We start from the raw sequence: 17,791 nt of genomic DNA on the forward strand, positions 1-17,791 counted from the left end.
TTCCTCCATCCATCCTCTCATGCACTCTGCCTACTCCCTGCTGAAGCAAAGCAACTCCATGATATGACGCTACCGCCACCCTGCTTGATGGTTGGGATGTTGTGTTGATGGTGATATGTGTATAATGTTGACCGCCGGAGGAAAGTGCACAGGCACAAGGCAGGAACGCCCCGTGCCCACCCACTCTGCCGGCTGCCTCAACCATCTACATGGCATGGAGTGGCATAGTTGCAAATACAATTGCATTGCAGCGCACAAGAAATTGCATTTATTGCAGCACCTCTCCGCCAGAAACTAGCATAGAAGCGCTGCTAAATCTCCCCATAGTATTTAGTGTTGTGACCTGGGCTCTTGCTGCTTCTCCAATTACCGCTCTCCTTGTCTGGGTTGTCACCTTGTTAATGACCATGTCTTGTCTAGGTTATAAGTTTTGCCATACTTCTTAGATTTACTGATGATGGATTGAGCAGTGAGATGTTCAGAGCTTGGGCAATTTTTTTTCTAAAACTTAACTTGGCAATACATTTTGCTACAACTTTATCCCTGAACTGTCTGGTGTGTTCCTTGGTCTTCACGATGCTGGTTTTGTAATAATAATAATAATAAACTACTGGGGCCTTCATTTGTAGTTAGGGCTGTTTCAGACAACTGTGGTCGGTCCGTTTTACAGAGCTGGGGATAGGACTCCGGACAGCACTGTGATATATGATACATGAAGAAATACTGTTTTAATGCAGATATCGAAACGGTCCTAAGATAACTTTAATAGAGTTAATGTGCTAAATGACTTTCTATGGAATATTATGCTATGCTATGGAGTACATGAATACCTAATACGAGGCAGAGAGGAAAAATATCATTAAAAAATATATAATTTTGTTTTAGGAATGATGTATTTCTGAATATTATGTGCCTGTCCCTTGCCACTTTGCACATTTGTTCCAAGCACCTTCACTTCACGGCAGTCCCTCACTACCCAGTAGTCCTTCAGTTGTGGTGTTCGCACTGCTATATTTTTAATTTCATTGCAGGCGGTCCCCTACTTAAGAAAGCCCGACTTTTTTAACGCATGCGTTTTTTACGATCTGAAAACGCACTGCCCAAAAACGGCCTAAAAATGCCATGTGTGCTATCACCGTAAGGAACAGCAGTGTTACACTAAGCAGAGAATTGAAATGCTGCTGATTTTAAAACCCAAACTATGTGCACAGTACTTTATAATTACACTGCTTACAAAGGTTCTGTATTCCACAGTACATTTCCTACATGCAATTCTACATGGCCAGTTCAATAAGTACCCGTGTTAGAAATGAAGACACCATTTTTTCGAAAAAATAAAAAAAATTATTTTTCAACATAGTCCCCATTTAGAAAGATACACTTCTCCCAACGTTCCTGCAATTTTTTATAACCACTCCAAAAAATAGGATTTTTCAAACTCTCCAAAATACACCTCTGTCTCGGCGATGACTTCCTCGTTTGAGCTAAATTTTTTTCCTGTGAGCCATTTCTTCATGTTAGGGAACAAGAAAAAGTCGCAGGGAGCCAGATCGGGTGAACAGGGGGGGAGCGGCAGCAATTCATAAAGTAATTCATGCAGTTTGGCGGCGACAACTCCGGATGGATGTGCTGATGCATTATCGCGATAAGATAGCACCTTCTTTTTCGTCGAATGCGGATGTGTCTCCTTCAATTTTTTGTCGAAGCGGTCCAATAACTCACTGTAGTATTGTCCAATGATCGTTCTTCCTTTTTCTAAAATATCCATGAGGATGACGCCGTTCATATCCCAAAAAATCGCCATGATCTTTCTGGTCAATGGGACCATCTTTGCCTTCTTTGGGTGAAGACACACATGGCGTTTTTGGGCCGTTTTTGGGCCGTTTTTACTAAGTGCGTTTTCAGATCGTAAAAAACGCATGCGTTAAAAAACGCATCAGTTTTTAAAGAGTGCATGCGTTTTTTGAAAACGCATGCGTTTTTGTCCGGTTTTCCGAATTTGCGCAATTAAAAACGGACAAAAACTGATGCGTTTTCAAAAAACGCATGCGTTTTTTAAAAACGGATGCGTTTTTTACGATCTGAAAACGCACTTAGTAAAAACGGCCCAAAAACGCCATGTGTGTCTTCACCCTTAGGATGAAGACACACATGGCGTTTTTGGGCCGTTTTTGGGCCGTTTTTACTAAGTGCGTTTTCAGATCGTTAAAAACGCATGCGTTAAAAAACGCATGCGTTTTTTAAAAAACGCATGCGTTTTTTGAAAACGCATGCGTTTTTGTCCGTTTTTCATTGCGCAATTTCGGAAAAATGGACAAAAACGCATGCGTTTTCAAAACGCATGCGTTTTTTAACGCATGCGTTTTTAACGATCTGAAAACGCACTTAGTAAAAACGGCCCAAAAACGGCCCAAAAACGCCATGTGTGTCTTCACCCTTAGGTGCAGATTCACTGGGAGAAATCCATTGTTTTGATTGTTGCTTAGTTTCTGGTGTGTAATGATGAATCCAGGTTTCATCTACGGTGACAACTCGACACAAAAACTCCTTCAGATCTCGCTTAAACTGCTCCAAACACTGCTTCGAAGTTAAAAGCCGCATCCGCTTGTTGTCCAACTTATCATGTATCATGCTACTTCGCGCTCTTTCGTTCATCGATCAGTGAGTATCATGTGTCTTTTTGAATGATTTCCTCGGTAACAACATCTGCCGGGCGTCTTGGTTGCTCCTTATCAAAAACGGATGTTTGCCCACATTTAAATTCGTTGAACCAATATGTGTCCCCATAAACCGCATCCAACTTTGCTTTAATCTTCTCACATTTTTTCCCATCCAAAAACAAAAAAGCGAATTACTGAACGATACTGCCCTTTTTCATCTCAGCGATAACACGTCTTATTCAAATGGCTGCCAAATCCAAACTAACCTATCAATCAGTCTACAATTTGTTTTGCCGTCGTTTGATAGATGGCAGCACACGATGATAACACCAACTTCCCTCAGGAACGCCCTCTGTCGTCAAACATGGCTACTTATTGAACCGCCCTCGTATGTGAAATATCGGCTTTGTGCAGAGGCCCTGAAGGTGCTTTCTTTGATTCTCAGTTGTCCCAGAATGGAGGTCTACCATACATTGCTCATACTAAGCATATGCTCATCTCCTTTCTAGCACACTCTCACTTTAGACATAAGCCGCTGTAGTCTGCCAGGCTCCCCAGTCAATGACTTTGCTCTTGGTTGAATAAAGCATAGATTGTGATAAATCTCTGCTTTCCAGATTCTTCATTCCACAAAACCATCTGATGAGTGAGAATTATGTGGTCCTGATACACATGAGTAAGTAGTGACCCTCACACATGGGGAAAAGCTTCCTGCAGAAGGCTGTGTAAATTGTATAGACTTTGTCATCTCTGTTCTGTAGTCATGTGGGACATCATTAGATTGTCTTCAGTGATAGATCAGGCCCTATAAATGGAGGCTGCGCTCCTACGTAGTCTAATACAGTCATGTATCCTGCGTCACCAATCTCTGCACCTGACCTGAAACGCTCAATTTATACATTAATTTCTAAGAAAAATAGGAAATGTCACAATCCACAGTTATCACAAAAGACACTCCCCAATTGATATTTCATAAAGCTTTCTTACATTGTTGTTATAGTTTTAGAGATCTTGAAAGGCTCCCTTGTAGAGCAGATTAATGTGAACAAGGAGGTTAAAATAACTCTGCACTCTCAACCCACACACAGAAATGAATGACACATTGTTTCTTTGTTATAGGCCTTGCTCTTTCTTAAAGAGGACCTGTCACCAGATTTTGCCCCCCTGACTAACAATGCCAGCTGATAAAGGGTTAAAAGTCCTCTCTATATTACCTAAAAGAAGCTTTGGGTACCCGTACCTATACCTTAATTACAGCCATTTAGCTTTTCTGACTCTCCTGATAGAGGAGAAGAGTCAGAGATACCAGTGAACCACACCCCATTATTGTGACTGACAGCTCTGTGTCTCTTCAAATCACTGCTCTGCCTCCTTGTACTTAGGGACCATCTGCTAATACTCAGCTACAGACATATAAAGCTCTATATACAGATGGGAAATATTGTGTCAATCTTTTTACACAGAGCCTTGTGTTACATTCATGACACGTGACCAGTGGGTAGGCCCTTCAGCCATCTAAGAATAGCAAACTGTATACTATGTATGTGATCACATGAGATCACAGCAGCCTCCATGGAGAATGAGGAGGAGTAGAAGTCCATGGAGGCTGCTGTGACTTCATGTGGTCAGATACATGCATGGGGTATAGTTTGCTATGATTAAGAGATTAAAGTACCTGAGATGAAGTCACTCTGGTCACATGACATGAACTGTGACAGTAAGAAGGCATAAGGCATGGGGAGGATGAGATGGGAGGGGCCAATCGAGCAGGAAATGCTCCCCCCCCCCCTCTGATGCCAGGTAATATAAGATAAAAGGTGATTTCTGTGGATGTAAGCGAAACTATTTTTAGCTAAAAGAAGGGTAGCAGTAAGTGAATAGGGAACCAGTCAAAATCAGTATTGAGACAATGTTTGTTTCATAGATACAATTCGGAATTTGCTGAAGAAAACATTTGGGCTGATTTTATTAATTAAGAAATCAATTTTTCATCTGGTGTTGTATGTTACTCAAAATAGCATTAATAATATATATGTACATTGTTTGACAGTAGGAATGTGAACGCATTTATTAGTGGCTGGAGGCCATGTTGTTCGATTCCTTAGTGACTTCTATTGAAAAAGTGTAGGATCGGCAAGGCCACTGTTAAATAGTCTAAGCTTTGGAAAATACTTTGCTGTCAGCAGCTTCTGTAAAAGCAATATAACACCTTATACTAGTCTTATACTGTCATGTTTGACTGCAGACTCTTTCAGTCTAATAGTACTGTACTCTGCAGTTTCCGACTTACAGACAACTACTCGCTACAAACTCTTGTGCCTACTATGACCTCTGGTGAAACTCTCTGAATTCTAGTAATTTACCGAATTTTAGCCCCAGGCTGTAATGATCAGAGGGTGCAGTCACACGTCGTGTCTAAGGCATGCATTTAAAAACTATTGTAACAGCTGAAGCGAGATTTGCCTAATTAAACATCTGTTTTTTTTACTGCTTACCATGTGTTTGCCTACTTTGAACCTGTATATCTATTAAGATACAGGTACAAAACGCATGGTAAATGGTAAAAAACGGATGCTTTTTTAAACGGACTGAATCGCATGATTAAAAATGGACCACAAACGCCATGTGTGGTATCACCCTAAGGTTTTTGAAGCCAAAAGCAGTGGAATCTGTTTTCAATCCACTCCCCTGGTTTGGACATAAAAAAAACTACATCTGAAAAACTGAAAAATCTTCATTGTTATTCCTTATTCCCATGGGGACAAAAAAATCTACTTTCAACCAGAGGTAGCACTAAATTTTGTACAGAAGAGTAATATCACTCCTCCTTCGAAAAAAAAAATACTACTTTAAAAATGGTAAGAGAAGTACAGTATTATATTTTCACTAATACAAATAACTCATGGGTGTAAATGTTACTAGACTACAGATTACCGTATATTCCGGACTATAAGGCGCACTTAAAAGCCTTGGATTTCCATGGAAATCCAAAGTGCGCCTTATAGTCCGGTGCGCCCTATGTATGGCACAGGGCAGCGGACCATACTTACATAGGTCCCCGCTACCGGAGACCGGAGACAGCAGATCTCCAGCGGGAACTGCAGACCACGCGGCACGAACAACTTCTACCGCGTGGTCTGCAGTTCCCGCTGGAGATCTGCTGTCTCCGGTAGCGGGGACCTATGTAAGTATGGTCCGCTGCTATCCTCCACCTCCCCCTCACCTTCCCCGCTCACCTTCCCCGCGTCGCCGCGTCTCTTCTCCGCGTCGCGTCCCGTCGGGTCTCCGCTCCGCCCCCGGACCTCCGCCACGCCCCCGACCCTGCGCCTTATAGTCCGATGCGCCTTATATATGGAATTATTAAATATATAAGGCGCATCGGACTAATGCGCCTTATATTCCGGTGCGCCTAATGGCCCGGAAAATACGGTATACAAGAAATTCATTACTGTGCATACATATTGAGGAAGCGGTGGCACGCGAAACGCGCGTCGGGGTTTTCCATTCTACATACCATATATACCATGGGTAAGCGGATTTACTTCTGATTTCTTTTTGACATATAATTATTGCAACTTGGCACCTTTACTGTACCCATCTGTATATATAGACTCCTTTTTTTTCATGCATGGGCACTTTCTCCTTCTGGGTTGAGCGATAATTTACATTGGCATTTTTTTTGCATTTGACATAATACTGGCAGTTATCGCAGTGTATACACAAGTATGTGTCTCATGTAATTACAAACATTGGTATTGTAGTGATGGCCTTTTTTGGACCTTCAAGAACGATCCAAACTAATAATTTGTAGATATTCACAAATGTTGTAAATTGTTTGTCTATTTTAAATATTAATTCTCAATAAAGAATGGAATATTTTAAGGAACCTCTTTGTAGGATTCGATTTGTAAGAACCATTGTTCACTCTTGCGCTTTCTTTGGATTGAGATATTGCAGTAATGATGGTGTAACTCGCCACACCAATTACATGCTTTGGACTAAATAATATTACCTTATATACTCGAGTATAAGCCTAGGTTTTCAGCACAAAAAATGTGCTGAAAACCCAAACTCGGCTTATACTTGAGTCAAAAAAATAAATCAAAACTCACCTTTCCGGCGGCCCCCATAGATCTTCTGTGGGATCCATCCGCTACAATGGTATTGTTGTGCTGCACAATGGGGGGGGGGTTATATACACTGGGGCAGGGCCTATCAGGCTATATACACTGGGGCAGGGGCTGGCAGGCTATATACTGGGGAGGCTGTGACCAATGCCTTTCCCACCCCCGGCTTATACTCGAGTCAATAGATTTTCCCATTTTTTGTGGTAAAATTAGGGGCCTCGGCTTGTACTCGAGTATATACGGTATGTCTCTGGGCACTGTGGAGGTGGGCACAATACTGTATGTGCAGGCAGTGCAGAATGGATTAAACAAATTTAATCCATTAATTTTGTATGTGAAGGTTATCATCCTTTTTTTATTAAATTATGTATATGACTCTTTTAAGATTATAACCTACACATACACAAATACACAGAACAATCGGACAACTCTTATGTTGCCCATACAACCCCTGAAGATAAATATCTCTACAATGGGGCCCTTGCATGCAGACTTTATACATATATTTATTTTGCCATTCTGGTAGAAGGATGGTCACAATACAGCAACCCTGACATTCCATCCGAGAGAGGTATGATCACTTGTGGCTTCCGTAGAACCTCAGACGTAATACATTTTGGAACTCCCAATTGTACTCCCTATCGACATGTCCAGCCGATGCTTAATTTTTCTATATTCATTTTAATGTGGATTCTGTTTTTTTTTTAATTATTCACTCTGTCTACATATATTTTTCATTGATTTGGGTTCACTTAGCCTGGTTTAGGCTATGAAATGAAGGATCTGTCTGTATATATAAAACAGTTCTCCCATGTTGTTCATATTATACCATCTACCAAATACCACCAAGGGAGTTGTTCACTGCCGAAAAGCGTTGTTTTACCTTATTTATCTTATGAAGAAACACACTGAAGTTTCTAAAGATCCACTGCCCCAGTGGATTTATTGCTCTTGCATGATCCCCAATATTTTTTTAAAGATGTTTCCTACCCTAATTTTGGAGGTCCCTGAAGATAATAACGAAATTTTCTTGCCCTAGAATAAATGATGCGCAGTTAAGTTTGGACATCTACCATCAGTAAACGTGTTGGTATATTGGGTTTGTCCATGAAAGAAAGTTCTTAAATTATAACCCCTGTAGCTTGTAGAGTAAGTCTCTACGGGGCTGCTTGCTAGCAGGAAGTGTCTGTGTGTATCTGTGTGTGAGCTCAGCTTGTAATGGAGGGGGAGGGGCAGAGATCACGCTTCATCCTGCAGACAGAAGAAGCTATTCATGAGAAAAATCTGACCTGCCTGAAGATTTGCGGTTGGGTCTAGTGGCAACCAAAATTGTATAAACCCGGACTGATGGACACCAGTTAGAATTATAGCAGTGTAATTCTGTAATAACAGTGAATTAGAGAATGTGTTATTTTATTCTGAGTATATTTAAGAATCTTGTCTTTGTGGGAGTACCGCTTTAAGTGCAACATGAGTATATTCAATCATCTCTGCAATTCCTAAGCTCTTGTAGCGTGTGTGGATTCTTCAGGATTTCACCTCCAGTTGTATCTCTGGTCAGTGTCTGCTGTATGATACAGGAGAGGGTTGAATAAGGTTACAGAGATAAGTAGGATGCAGTGTCACTCTGGATCATGGCTAGATCTACTCCAGCCATGTTTACAAAACTGAAGGTTTCTCATTGCTTGTTGTTTGCCTTGAATTCCTATTAGTAAATGGTTACATCATCTTTGGTACCAATTTTGTCTCTTTTATTGGCCAGTCCGTGATAATTTTTATAGACAGACATAATTTATAGACGCCTAAAGTGCTTGGCACCAGCGGCAGGTTTCTGTAAATCAGCTGCTGTGTGATCTTGGAGATGAGTTCTCACCGACCAAATTGTATTGTAGTGTAAACAAGAAAATGTCTGCACTGTCGGCGCTTCTTCGGCGAGCTCTGATGCCAGTTTGTTGAACTTTTTGCCAGAAAACTTGTGAAATTATTGTTTTCAAAGCATATAAAAATGTTATTTTATATGTCTACTAAGGATAACTGTATAGGGTGCCTAAGGCTCCATACTTCATACTCACTGTTAAGTTTTTAGAAGTATTGATCAATAATTACATTGCTGCATTCATGGTGTATATTAAAGGGGTTTTCCCGGAATGATAATTGTTGGCCTATCTGTGTGTCTGGTATGGCCTTGTGCCGTCACTACAACTGTGACTTCCTTTGAAGCTTCCGGCTGATACAGGGCACAGACTCCACTGCACTCGATAGGCAATAGTAACTCCTGGAAAACCCCTTTAATGGGGCTTAAATTGAACTGGTCATCAGAAAAATGCTGATATCTAGTTTTCAGTGGAGAAAGCTACCCCTGAATCGCCCTTGCATGTACATGATTTTTCTGGGTTACTACAAATAACCTTAATCTTAAGGGGATAGAGTACGTTTTTGTGTGGTTTTTTTTTGGCAGCAGGGGGGCAGCTGCATTCAGCAGGGCCAGGCCACTGATACATCAGGTAATATTAATGATAGTACTGCACGTCACTCCACTTGGAGTCAATAGGCTGCTCAAGTAGGGCAAGCAGTCCTTAAAAACACTTTCAAGCTAAAGAAAGAGTATCAAGTTTTTTATTCTTACCGATGCACCATGGTCACAGTGTGAACATACTCCTCCTGTGCATTGGTAGTATAACTACGGGCACATCTCTTGTTCACTTCTATGAGAACTAAGCCCACGGATGAAGCTACCTGCTTCTAAATCTGTCCGTAAGTTAGTGGCACGCTCTGGGCACTGCTTGCAGCTGGTCTTCAGGTGGCCTTTTTCCACATCTCCAACAATGAGCTTGTGATGACCTACCCCATGGATTGGTCATCACTGGTTAAACTGCCTGGAAAAATCATTTTATGTGGTGAGTTGGAGAATTCTAGAAACGTTGTGTTAGAGGTGTAAAGCATTTGTAGAACAGTTCTAATAATTGTTATAGCCATGCCATGTTGGATTCCAGTAGGTATAAAATAAACTCCTGCCAGTCTCTGCTAGTATACAGAGGCATCAAATTGGTAATGGCATGAAGCCGCAGTAGCAGGACACTGGCCACATGCCATCTACATGACTTCTCTCTGCTGACTCTGTATACAGCCAATGACTGGAGCCAGAAAGACACGGGCATTCTTGTTTCAGGTTTCTTGTTTTACAACACCCCTTCGTGCTGCCCAGAAATGAAATTATGTACAATAAAATGATAAAATAAAATAAATCTTTATGTAGAGCCATCATATTGTGCAATGCTTTACAGGGCATTGGATACACATACAAACAGAATGAGACTTTACTGAATAATAAAAACGTATCCATTCATCTGGACAGTCCTTTATTCATCAAGCTTTTTATTCTTTCCCTTTTCAGTTCATAAAATTTTCTCTTATCTCTGCAGAAGTTAACACATTCATAGCACATGCTGGCACTACATTACAATGGAGGTTGCAGTGTTTCAACGTGCTGGCGTCTGAGGTCTGTGGAAGAGACTCCAACAACCTTGAAGTGTGAAAAGTAAGGCACCATCAGCTACGGTTTACAGATTTTCTATTTTTGTATATTGGCTGGTTGCACCTAAATGGATATTCCCATCTCAGCCAAAATTGGCTGGGATGGATATACGCAGATGCTTCTCCTGACTTATCATCATGTGTTATGTAGCTGTTCTGCGTTGTTCTCGTAGAGGTAAATGGGAGATACATAGACGGCATTGCAGAGAAAAATATGCTGTTTTTTTAAGTTCAGGGAAAGTGTAAATCCTTCAAGGCTATTTTTCACATGACCCAGTAATTGAAGAAACTATTGGGAACTACTGTCCATAGGAAGTGTTGTTCCCGACAATTAACTTATGAGATTCATTGTCTAAAGAACAGGAAATATAAAAGATTATTTTGTCAATCTGTTGACAACACATAATAATGGGTAATTGCCTTTGTCTTCTGAACTTCTGGTGGAATTATTTTAATGTGACTTTCTGCCCATCTACAGGATTACTCATGGCAGTAGAGTGAATAATGATGACTGGCATGATGCCCCCTGTGAAGTTAAAATGGCTGGAGCACCTGAACAGCTCCTGGATAACAGAAGATAGTGAATCTATCGCTACCCGGGAAGGTGTCTCCATCCTGTATGCCAAGCTGGTCAGCAACAAAGAGGTGGTTCCTCTTCCACAGCAGGTCTTATGCCTCAAAGGTCCCCAGCTGCCAGATTTTGAGAGAGAGTCTTTATCATGCGATGAGCAGGATCACTACTTGGATGCTTTACTCAGCAGCCAGCTGGCACTGGCCAAGGTGGTGTGTTCTGACTCTCCTTTTGCTGGTGCTTTGCGGAAGAGACTGCTGGTTCTTCAAAGGGTTTTCTATGCTCTTTCTAACAAGTATCATGACAAAGGCAAAGTTAAACAGCAGCAGCACTCACCTGAGAGTAGCTCTGGCTCTGCCGACACCCTGTCTGTTAGTGAGCGGCCACGCTCAAGTACTGACGCTCTTATTGAAATGGGTGTGAGGACTGGTCTGAGCTTGCTTTTTGCCCTACTGAGGCAGAGCTGGATGCTGCCTACTGCTGGATCTGGTCTGAATCTATGTAATGATGTTATAAGAACAGCCATTGATGTGGTGAATTCCCTACCCCCTCTCTCCCTTGCCAATGAGAGCAAAATACCACCTATGGGATTGGACTGCCTGGCACAGGTCACCACCTTTCTGAAAGGGGTTACTGTTCCCAATTCTGGAGCAGACACATTGGGTAGACGTTTGGTTTCAGAACTGCTTCTTGGCCTAGCCTCTCAGCGTGGCTCCCTCCGCTACCTCTTGGAATGGATTGAAATGGCTCTGGCTGCTTCTGCTTTGGTTAGTGAAGCAGACAAGAACAAGATGCTTACAACACAGGAAGGCATGATCAGCTGCGACTGCTTTATTAGCATCCTTCAGCAAATGAGGAGGTCCCTGGTATGTGTGAGGACTACAATCTCAACCATTGCTACTGGTTTCAGTTTTTACATGGGATACAACCAAATACCTTTTACTGTTTTCTAGGGATCTTCAGCAGACAGAAGTCAATGGAGAGAGCCCACCAGAACAGCAGATGGCCTTTGTTCTCTCTATGAAGCTGCCATGTGTCTCTTTGAGGAGGTATGGTAACTTTAACAGCTAGAGAGTATTATTCTTTTGTTTCTCTGTGTTAAATTTTACCCTCTGTTGCTGCATTGTTAATTTCTTCCAATTCATAATTTACTGTAACCACACATGTACTGGAATGGTACGGACATAAATGTTTTAATGTTATTGTGTTTATTTATTTGTTTTACACACATATATATATATATATATATATATATATATATATATATATATATATATATATATATTTATTTTTATAATGTATTCGGTGAATACAAAAAACAATGTAATATATCAGAACAAACCTCTTTCTCAATTTACTATGGCTCTTATCATCCTCCCTCATTCTTGTCTGCATTTATCTATAAAACCTCTGCTGAATTTTAGTCTTGTGAGCAAAAAAGACTGAAGCTCACTGATGTGCTAGATTATATAGGAGCTTGCTCTCATTATATACATTATATACATGCTTCCTCTCATCTTGCTGCAGACATCTGTCTGTTACAGCTCCATCCCTCCCTCAGCTATGCCCTTTCGCTCATCCTTGCCTCCTGTCTTCTTATCTCATAGCAGACAGCTCAGTGTGATACAGCTCAATCCCTCCATTAGCCATGTCCCTTATATTTTATTGTAGACAACTCCACCTAACACAACTCATTCCTGCTGCATCCCCTCCATGTGTAACATTCACTCACTGCTCACTCTCCTCTTACATGTCTAGCAGTGCCAGGTCAGTAGTAATTGTGATAAATCTCTCTTAGTCTCTGCATATGAGTATAACACAGGGGAGAGGATAGAATCTGCTAGTAGCTCTGCATTGTGAATGGATAAGGGAAGGGGATCAGAGCAGAGTAGGATTGTGTATATGTAAGAGAATCAGAGAACATGTGACTAGTGCTGGAACATCCCAGACAAAAGTCTGATGAAGAAGAGATAAGAAAAGATGAAGAAGAAATAATGATTTCTGAATGCATGAAAAGCACAGGGCAAAAAGTGCATCATATTTAACTACAGCAACTAGGTATAATGTATGTTTATTAAATTCTATTGCCGAAAGATTTCTATAGTATTTAAAGGAAATTTACCACCAAGATCAAGGATTGTAAATCAAGCACACTGACATACTGGTGTGTGACTCATGTGTCAGGATCTGCTCTTCCTATGTACTTGTTTTTAAGGAAAAAAGGCTTTAAAATTATGCAAATGAGACTGAGGGGCTCCAGGCTTTATTAACTCCTATAGAGCTTGGGGCCCTTTGGGCTCATTTGCATAGTTTTAAAAGCCATTTTGTGTAAAAACCAGGGAATAAGAAGCTAAACAAAGAGCGGATCCTACCAGAGGGTGCGCACACCAGTGTGTCAGTTTGCTTGGTTTGCAGTCCTTCATCCTGGTGGTAGATGTTCTTTAAGGTAAATCAAGATGGTGCAGTTAAAAAAAATTAAATTCATGTTACAGGTAAAACATTATTAGTTCTTGTTTGTTCACCAATAATATAACTATAGCAAACTATAACAAACTACATCAAAAACTTCACCATCTCAATGCACTCTTATAAATATATGTCTTTAAAGGGGTATTCTCACAAAGACAAGTTTCTTGGATGTACTCAGGATAAGAAAATAATACATTCTCTAATTCACTGTTATTAACAAAAATACAGCATTTCACAGTTATAATTCTAACCTATTTCTATCAGTCCCGGTGTACAATATTTCAGTTGCCCCTGGACATGACACTGGATCTTCTGACTTTAGGGTCGGCAGCCATCTTGTCTGAGGCTTCACGAGCTTCTCACTCCCTCTGCTTCCTGCAGGGACCCCTCCCCCCTGCGTTCCAAGGATGAGCTCTCACTGATACACACACCAACTTCCTGCCAGCATGTACACAGTGTGAGGAGAACTACAGGCGAGGGGAAGATAGGCACAGCAGATCTGATCTGAGTGTTTGTAGATGACATGTAGCAAGAGAATCTCATTGTGTGCTATGTCCATATCATGGAACTCCTCTCTGATCTGTCTCATCTCTCTATGTGTCAGATACTAGTGGATGTTCAGAAGATAAATAAAAGTGTATATTAAACTCTGATAATCACATTTTCAGCATACTGAAGTAGATGGAGCATAATGGGGCAGATTTATCAAGCTGTCTGAAAGTCAGAATATTCCCAGTTGCCCATGACAACCAATCACAGCTCAGCTTTCATTTTACCAGTACTCATGAATATTTTAAAGGGGAGCTGTGATTGGTTACCATGGGCAACTAAGAATATTCTGATTTTCAGACAACTTGATAAATCTGCCCCAATGTGTCTGCTTAGACCCTGTAATTTGTGTGATAGGAGCTAAAACAGCAATAAAACTGAGTAAAATTGTAAAGTAAAGGGTTAAACATTATCTTTATTCTGTAAACATCACTAGGGGATTGAAATTTAAGAATTTCCTTTCATGGTCAAACCCCTTTAAGTTGTTCACCTGCAATGATTCCACCAACTTTAGTGAAGTGATTTCTTTTTGTGTCTAGTCATTATCAACTTTCACCTTACCCATGTTTTATTTTCTGCTCATTTAGGTGTGCCAAATGGCCTCGGACTACTCAAGAACCTGTGCTAGCCCAGACAGCATTCAGACTGGAGAAAATCCGGTGGTATCAGAGACATGTGAAGTATATGTATGGGGAAGTAATAGCAGCCACCAACTAGTGGAGGGGACACAAGAGAAAATATTACAACCAAAGTTAGCTCCCTGTTTCTCAGATGCACAGACAGTAAGTGTTCTGCTGGATTATGTATATATAATGACATAAATTGTATGATGTATTGAAAATACACAACTTTGTATACAAACAGAAGCATAGTGTTTATTGTGGGGGTTTTGAATTTTTTTTACATTTTACATTAGATAAATATAAACAATTACCATTGGGAATAATGTATACTTAAATTATTATTTTACGGTTTAGAATGTATTTTATATTGCCACTAGTTTATTATTTAGTTTCTATAGAGTATTACCCTTTTTTTTCTTTCTGCAGATCGAAGCTGGACAGTACTGTACTTTTGTTATAGCCACTGATGGTTCAGTAAGGGCCTGTGGGAAAGGAAGCTATGGAAGACTTGGTCTCGGGGATTCCAATAATCAGTCCACCTTGAAGAAACTTACCTTTGAACCCCACCGGTCAATCAAAAAAGTTTCGTCCTCTAAAGGATCTGATGGCCATACCCTAGCTTTCACCAGTGAAGGGGAGGTATTCAGCTGGGGAGATGGTGACTATGGGAAACTGGGCCATGGTAACAGCTCAACACAAAAATATCCAAAGCTTATTCAAGGAACTCTACAAGGAAAGGTATTATATAGCCGTCAATCCAAAAATGAACATTGCAGCGAGGCTGAGAATTTCTGCTTTATAACGGTTTCATTTTTCTTGTAAGGTTGTAGTTTGTGTCTCAGCTGGATACAGGCACAGTGCTGCTGTCACAGAAGACGGAGAGCTCTATACGTGGGGAGAAGGAGATTTTGGAAGATTAGGTAATCCTTCCATATTTTGTGTTATAAAACAGAGGTTGTTTCAAGAGCAGCAAAAATTGGGACAAGAGAATGTTGTAAAATAACAAAATAAGTATTCTTCCCCTTTTTTGAATTGCTCATCTATTGCCATTCTGTTGCACCCTGCTTGTATCTGTACATGTAGTTGTAGCACTGATGACAAGACGAAGGCATATGACTCATGAATTAAGTGCATGTTTTTTGTTTGGTTTTTAACTTAAGGTCATGGAGACAGCAATAGCCGGAACATCCCAACTCTTGTAAAGGATATCAGTAATGTTGGCGAAGTATCCTGTGGAAGTTCTCACACAATTGCCTTGTCTAAAGATGGAAGAACTGTCTGGTCTTTTGGAGGAGGAGATAATGGTATATTTAGATATATAGTTGCAGTCCTTATAGCGTCTACCATCTCCTCTGCTAACCCAGCTCAAAAGCAGCATTGTATAGGGCACTTTATAAGCTTCCTATACCTTTCCATTTCCCCAGCAATCTTTAATTTGAGAAAAGTGTGCATTCTTTTATGAAAATGATCTGTGTGCTGCCTGTTTTTTCTTTCTGCACCTAATTTCTTAAAAATCTGTCAATCCTTGTTCATATAGGGAAGGGGATGTTTTTGGGAAGCAAAGAAGGAAGAAACACCAACAGGAATGGTTCTGTCAATGGTGCACCAAGAATTTAATTTGCATCTGGAAATAGAATCTTAAGGGGAACCTGTCACCAGGGACCTCATTTTCACTAAAGACAGGTTGCAGAGGCCCTTCACACCAGCAGTGCAAATCTGCCTTTCTGACTTACAATATAATTGTGTGTTATAACCTGCCTTGCTCCCTGACAAAATCCTGGGGTAGTCACAGGGGCTGGACTTTGGTTTGGATGCATTTCAAAAAACAACATGTGGCTTGTCTGTGTTACTCACTCCTCAGAGCTTGGCCCCCACCTTTGTGCTCCTGTCTACCTCCACCTCCTGCTTCTTCTCAGAGGTCACAGTCTGGTCAGCCTGACAACAGTGGGGGAGGGACAAGCTGTACAGGAGCACAAACATGGAGACAGCCTGCAGCTCAGACAGGTCACATGTTGTTTTTTGAAATGCATGCAAACCAAAGTCCAGCCCCTGGGACTACCCCATGATTTTGCCAGGATGCAAGAGTAAGTTATAACACACAATTATATTGTAATGCAAATGCTTAGAAAAGGCAGAAAGGCATGTTTGCACTGCAGGTGTCATGGGCTTTTACAATCTGTCTTTAGTGAAAAATGAGGTCCCTGGTGACAGGTTACCTTTAAATAACAGATCACTGAGAAACAAAAAAAATGCATGTCTTTTAAGTGATTTACACAATGCTTTAAGTACGTGTGAGAGTTGGGAGGTGGTATAACCCTTTTTAAGAAAACATTTGTAGGCCACTCATGTCCATCTAAATTGGTTTTAACATGGTTTCATCTGGGTTTTTTTCCCCAGGAAAGTTGGGTCATGGTGACACTAACAGGGTCTACAAACCAAAGGTTGTGGAAGCGCTGCAGGGAATGTTCACACGGAAAGTGTGTGCAGGCAGCCAGTCCTCCCTAGCACTAACCTCAACTGGACAGGTACTCTAATTTTTACCAAAAGCAAAGTATATTTCTTAGTTTCTCTCTTTATAATTCGTATAAATTCATACATTTTGTCTCCTTGTTTTTCAGGTTTATGCCTGGGGCTGTGGAGCTTGTCTTGGGTGTGGATCTTCAGAAGCAACTGCCTTGCGTCCCAAGCTCATTGAAGAGCTAGCTGCTACACGAATAGTGGACATTTCTATAGGAGACAGTCACTGTCTTGCACTTTCACATGGTACATTTACAGTAACATTAAAATTGAAGTATTTTATTTTTACTTTAAAAAGGAGAGTTTGCTTGAAATATTGGTTAGGTCAAAGTAAATTTAAATAAGTATTAACTTCATTTCATAAAACCTTTTTTTTCTTCTTTAGATAATGAAGTTTATGCCTGGGGCAATAATTCCATGGGACAATGTGGACAGGGTAATTCAACTGGCCCCATTACTAAGCCAAAAAAAGTGAGTGGACTTGATGGCGTGGCAATACAGCAGATCTCGGCGGGTACATCCCATAGCCTAGCATGGACAGCTCTGCCTCGGGATAGGTAAACACAAATGTTTGTTTTTTTTTTCTATGATTTCTTTGTGACTATTTACTGAATGTTCTATTGCTCCTCACCACATATTCTAATTCAAAGTTTTTAATTTAAAATAAAGTTTGAGCTGTTCAAGAGTACAGAATGACACCTTTAGATATTTTATGGGGAACGAAGCTGATGGAGGAAGAAT

General features: G+C 40.7%; 1 protein-coding gene across 6 annotated transcripts in view; it reads left to right on the top strand.

Annotated features, from left to right (window-relative positions):
* Positions 1–17,791, top strand: part of HERC1 (HECT and RLD domain containing E3 ubiquitin protein ligase family member 1) — an 88,821-nt gene that overhangs the window by 3,912 nt on the left and 67,118 nt on the right. For all 6 annotated transcript variants that reach the window (XM_072147744.1, XM_072147745.1, XM_072147747.1 and 3 more), the window contains exons 2-11: positions 10,210–10,325; positions 10,800–11,758; positions 11,846–11,941; positions 14,498–14,692; positions 14,960–15,271; positions 15,357–15,453; positions 15,694–15,837; positions 16,931–17,058; positions 17,152–17,296; positions 17,436–17,607. In XM_072147744.1, the coding sequence (XP_072003845.1) occupies positions 10,826–11,758; positions 11,846–11,941; positions 14,498–14,692; positions 14,960–15,271; positions 15,357–15,453; positions 15,694–15,837; positions 16,931–17,058; positions 17,152–17,296; positions 17,436–17,607 (2,222 nt within the window). In that variant the 5' untranslated portion in view covers positions 10,210–10,325; positions 10,800–10,825. The remainder of the gene's footprint in view (positions 1–10,209; positions 10,326–10,799; positions 11,759–11,845; positions 11,942–14,497; positions 14,693–14,959; positions 15,272–15,356; positions 15,454–15,693; positions 15,838–16,930; positions 17,059–17,151; positions 17,297–17,435; positions 17,608–17,791) is intronic.

This window comes from Engystomops pustulosus, chromosome 4, assembly GCF_040894005.1.
Source record: "Engystomops pustulosus chromosome 4, aEngPut4.maternal, whole genome shotgun sequence".
Lineage (NCBI taxonomy): Eukaryota > Metazoa > Chordata > Amphibia > Anura > Leptodactylidae > Engystomops > Engystomops pustulosus.